At 31.1% G+C, this 4781-nt stretch overlaps 1 protein-coding gene across 1 annotated transcript; it reads right to left on the reverse strand.

Moving 5' to 3' along the window:
- Positions 1 to 563: 563 nt before the first annotated feature.
- On the reverse strand, positions 564 to 4334 carry LOC120580137 (uncharacterized). The gene is made up of 5 exons (XM_039833288.1): positions 3723 to 4334; positions 3507 to 3626; positions 2860 to 2969; positions 2616 to 2766; positions 564 to 737 (listed from the first exon to the last, which is right to left on the reverse strand). Exons 1-5 carry the CDS (start codon positions 4326 to 4328, stop codon positions 564 to 566), a joined length of 1161 nt encoding a protein of 386 aa, XP_039689222.1. The 5' UTR covers positions 4329 to 4334.
- Positions 4335 to 4781: the final 447 nt, after the last annotated feature.

Below are 4781 nucleotides of genomic sequence, written 5' to 3' on the forward strand. Positions count from 1 at the left end.
TATGATACAATTAGCTAAGAAAATAACACTAACCATAAAATGGATTAGTTCAGAGCAAGTTAACTATAATATTCATGTGGGAAGTGGCAACTTTATTTTCCTCTTATATGAGAAAATCATTGAAAATGAAAATTGGAGGTTAAGTTAGAGATGAAGAAAGAGGAACACAATAAAGAGAGGCACAAAATCTATATCTCAAAGAAAAACAAAAGGTTATACTCATATGGCAACTTGCCATTGGCAAGAATATACACAACAATTAACTTAAATTAATCCTTTTGTAAAAAAAAAAAATTCAATTAATCTTGTAAAAAATCAAGTTTGATGAGTTTATGTTCGATAATCATTTACTCTTTAAATATATAGAAGTACATAAGTCCCTTCAAAAAAAAAAAAAAGTACATAAGTATAAATTAGTGTATTGTCATTTTGCTATCCATTATATCCACTATAATTTTTTTATCAATAGCTTAGAAACGAAAATGGATAAATAAACAAATGCCTTTAAGAATTTGAAAAACCAAATCATACTTTAAGAAATAGTTCTTATGCAAAATTCAAACTCAAAGCTTCAAGCTAAGATCAAGGCCACCACTTCCTTCTTCATGCACTCCATGATTTGAGCCATTTGGTTCATCTGTCACCCCTTCTTGGCCTTTCACTTCTAAAAAGTTAAAGAAATGTTGACGATTTTGTCCACTTGATTCTGAACGTTGGAATGTATTCTCGATTTTATCCTGCAAAATTTAAGCCTATAAAGTAGATACATAGATACTCGACATTAGGGGTGACAAAATAGACAATGGATGAATCAGATGTATTTTGATCTAGATCCTAAAGAAAGGATCAAATCAATCAATTAATTCATTACCAATCCACTAAAACAAATTCCTAAAAGATCAGGTACAATTCATCGCATTAAACATAAAATTCATGCAATCCATCCATTGTTATATTTTCAATGGATGATTATCCATTCAATCCATCTTTTTAAGTATATTAATCTTTTATTGAAGCCGTTACCAAAACCCTAGTTTCTTCTCCTTCATCCATCAAAGAGCGGTGATTTAGGGTCAATTTTTGACCCAAAATCACCCATCTAACTCGTTTTTCTATTTCCCTTTTATTGAAATAAGTGATTTTCACATCTATTTCATTTTTTATTTCGTGGTTTCCCCGTTTTAGTGTGACGTTGTTTTGTTTGTCGTCTTTGTGCGACGTTGTTTGCCTTTCTTGTTTTGTTCAGGTATTCTTTCGGTTCAGATTATCAGATCAGCTTCGATCCAGTGCATATCAAATCAATGACTTTGAAGTCGTAAACATTGCAGATCCGGAGACATGGGTATTCCAGAGACTTAAATATTGTCATATGTGTAGGCTTTAATACTTTGCTGTTTTATGCTATTAACATGGATGTTGTGAGGTTGTTCACATATTCATCCTTTTTGTTTTTAGCGAGTTTTCATTGTATCGATGTACTCTATCAATTTAATGAATAAATATTATTTATTTTTGTAAAAAAAAAAAAACTATATTAATCTTTTATTGACAGGTTTTTCATGTAAATAGATTATGCAAAGATTTTTTAAAACATTTATTTGCATTTCCTTAAAAAAGCATTTCTTTTATACTGAATGAATTGATGTCTAAGCCCAACAACTTTTTTTTGTTGTCTCGCCCAACAAAAAAAATTATGGGGCCCAAAACAATTTTTTACAAAGCCCAATTTTTTTTTTTATAATTATTCAAAAACTTTTAAATATTATATTTTTTAAAATAAAGTTATATTGATAATTATTAATACATTAAATAATTTATAAATATTAATAGAGGTGGTCAACAACCAAGTCAACACCGAACCCTCGGTAGGTCTGGTTCACGACGGTCATTGACAACGTCATGGTGGTACTCGTGGCGGTGCTGTTGTGGGTTATAGTGGTGAACAATGATTTTCCTGCATAACACAACGGTACTCCAGCATTGACCACCAGAGCCCATCGTTGACCACCACCGCACCACCACCATTTATATTTTTTTCCAATTGAAAATAAATAGTTGTAAAATTAATATTTATTTATATTTTTCTAAAATAATAATTCAATTTTTAATATATTATTAAATGACCATTGACCTCCAATGTTGACCAACATTAAAACATTCAATTTTTTAGTTTGACTTATATTTTAATTTTTAACATATTTTAATATGCAGTTTCTTTATTATTATTTTTTTGGATTTTTTTATTCATAGAATTAATTAATTCTTTGTCAAAAAATTAATTTATAAACAAAATATTAATATTATATTCAATGGATTTGTATACTGATTTTAGTTAATCCATTGTATTAAAAAAATATAAATGGATGCATTAGAGCCATCTAAATTTTTAAATGGATGCATTAAATCATATCCATAAGTAAAGTTTTTGTTTGGTAGATGGTGGATCAAATTGTCGTTCCTACTCAACATTGACACGTCAACGTATGTTATTAGAAGTGTCAGTGCTCCGTGTTAAACTAGCTAAGCTAATCTACATACAAAAACAAAGAACATTGGAAATTCCCAAAAAAAATAAAAAATTAAAAGCATTTCAAAATCGTTTTGTTTCAACTTACTTCAATGACTTGACAAGGAAACATATACCCCTTAGAAATATCATTTTGAAACAAATGCATAGGAGGTGAAGGTGGTTGAACTTCAGGAGAGACTTTGTCAGAATTGAATCTTTTGTTACCAAGCTCCAAACTGCTACCCCATTCAGCATTCCTGAGAAAGACATGAAGAAAATTTAGTAACACAACACAACTTGTGAATTACGAACACAGACACCAAACACAACATTCATTTATCGATTATTACCTGTAGTCATATTTGGTCGGATTGTTACTAATAACACCATGGCATTCATTTCTTGATCGAATCAGTGAGTTGTCCAAAGATGAAGTATGAGATCGTTTTGTGCCAACCATCTATGACACATAAATTAGAAGCCAACATAAAAGTTCATTATTGGTACATACAAGTGAGTTTCACGCATAATTACAGTAAATTTCTCTAGAGGGTAAATTTATTAACCAATGTCCAGAAGAACAGCTAACTTTTTTTGCTTCCAAGAAGAACAACCAACTAATGTATCTAAGTAACTAACAAGTATAACTGACGTTTATATCTAATCAATTAGTTTACAATACCCACACATTGTGCACTAATCTACTTAAACAAAGGCAGATCCCAAAGCAAACAATTTTAACCTATCAATTTAGTATAATTTAAAACTCCAAGGAAGATGGCACAGGTCTCTTTCGGTTTAACCAAAATCCTGGATTCGAATCTAACCTTGAGTATGTAGTAGCATTAAAACTCTAAAGGAGAGTTTGCTGCCCATTTAGGTTCCACAAGACTCGAGTGATTAGTCTCCGCAGTTGCACGTGCAGAGGATACCCGATTTACATAAAAAAAAAAATAAAAAAAAAAGAATTGGAGTAAAAGGGTATAAGAAAACTTACCTTATGTTCAGCCTGTGACATATAGCTATAGTTGTAATTGGAGTTTTGGATTGAAGAGGGCTCTAGATGATTGTGCAATCCAGTTGACAATGATCCTGAAGAAGCTAGAGTTTGATTCATCTGCATATAAAGGTCATAAAGATTTACAATTAAAATTTCATATCACAAACACATTAAGACTTTAGGTCACAATATAAATATTGACTAAAACCTCACCATAGGTTTTGGTGGATAACCATTGTTTCTCTTTTGAATATTGGCAGGGTAAGACCAACCATGATTGGATTCACTAGCCAAACTCCTAGATGGAGAATTTTCAGGATCAGATTGGCTTCCATCCCCAACTTCTTTAAGATTCATAGGAAATAGTTCATATTCACCGGATCCACCACCACCACCATTCCTTCCAACTGAATGAGTATTAGTGTTAACTATTGGATCTATGTATGGTAACACTGTGTTACCATACATAGATCCAATAGTTGATGGTGTAGGTGGAACTATTTGATCAAATTTTGGGGCAGATGGAACATGAGATTGCAAATTACTCGAATTTGGCCACGGCAACGATGATGATGGTTGATGACGATTAAAAAATTCAGATGAAACTGAAAACTCTTCGTTATTTCCTCTATCTCTTGTTAACTCTTTTTCTCTCAAGAGCTTCTCAAGTTCAGCAATACCGGGACCTCTTTTCGGAACCCTAGGACGTTTTTGTTGTTCCTGATGTTGTTTTTTCAAACCAGAACTGCACATGGTATCACCATTACCATCACCACTACCACATCCACTAGCACCAGTGTTACCTGGATTGCTGCCCATGTTCTAATGGATTTTTATGTTGCTTTGACTATGGTGATGACATTCATCGAAATATATATACGCAATTGAGTGGTGGAGAGATTTAAGAGAATTTAAGAAAGGATCCAAAATAAACATATGAAGGATCATAGAATAGAATCTAAAAGAAGTAACAAAAAATACTCATTAAAAATTAAAGATTCATATACATTTAATTTACACGAATTTTGGATTATCAATGATATCATTTTTTTTTCTACCAACTAAGCTAAGTTCACGTGGATATTATCAATGATATCATAAACGTATGTTTTGTACATCAATAAAAAATAAAAAAACGTACCTTTGTAAAAATAAATGATATCATAACATATATCTCCTAAATAAAATATATAATAATAAACATATATTTTTCCCTTAAAAAAAAAAACATATATTTTTATGGAAAAAACTTAGGTACAATTCCTTGGTGTT

This window comes from Medicago truncatula, chromosome 4 (genome assembly GCF_003473485.1).
Source record: "Medicago truncatula cultivar Jemalong A17 chromosome 4, MtrunA17r5.0-ANR, whole genome shotgun sequence".
In the NCBI taxonomy this organism is placed as follows: Eukaryota; Viridiplantae; Streptophyta; class Magnoliopsida; order Fabales; family Fabaceae; genus Medicago; species Medicago truncatula.

Excerpts from the sequence above, each read along its gene's own strand:
- LOC120580137 (XM_039833288.1), bottom strand. The coding sequence starts at position 4,328 with ATGGGCAGCAATCCAGGTAACACTGGTGCTAGTGGATGTGGTAGTGGT. Across the intron at positions 2,970-3,506 it reads TGTCACAGGCTGAACATAAG|ATGGTTGGCACAAAACGATC; the intron begins GTAAGTTTTCTT and ends TATGTGTCATAG. Across the intron at positions 738-2,615 it reads TTCCTTGTCAAGTCATTGAA|GATAAAATCGAGAATACATT; the intron begins GTAAGTTGAAAC and ends TAAATTTTGCAG.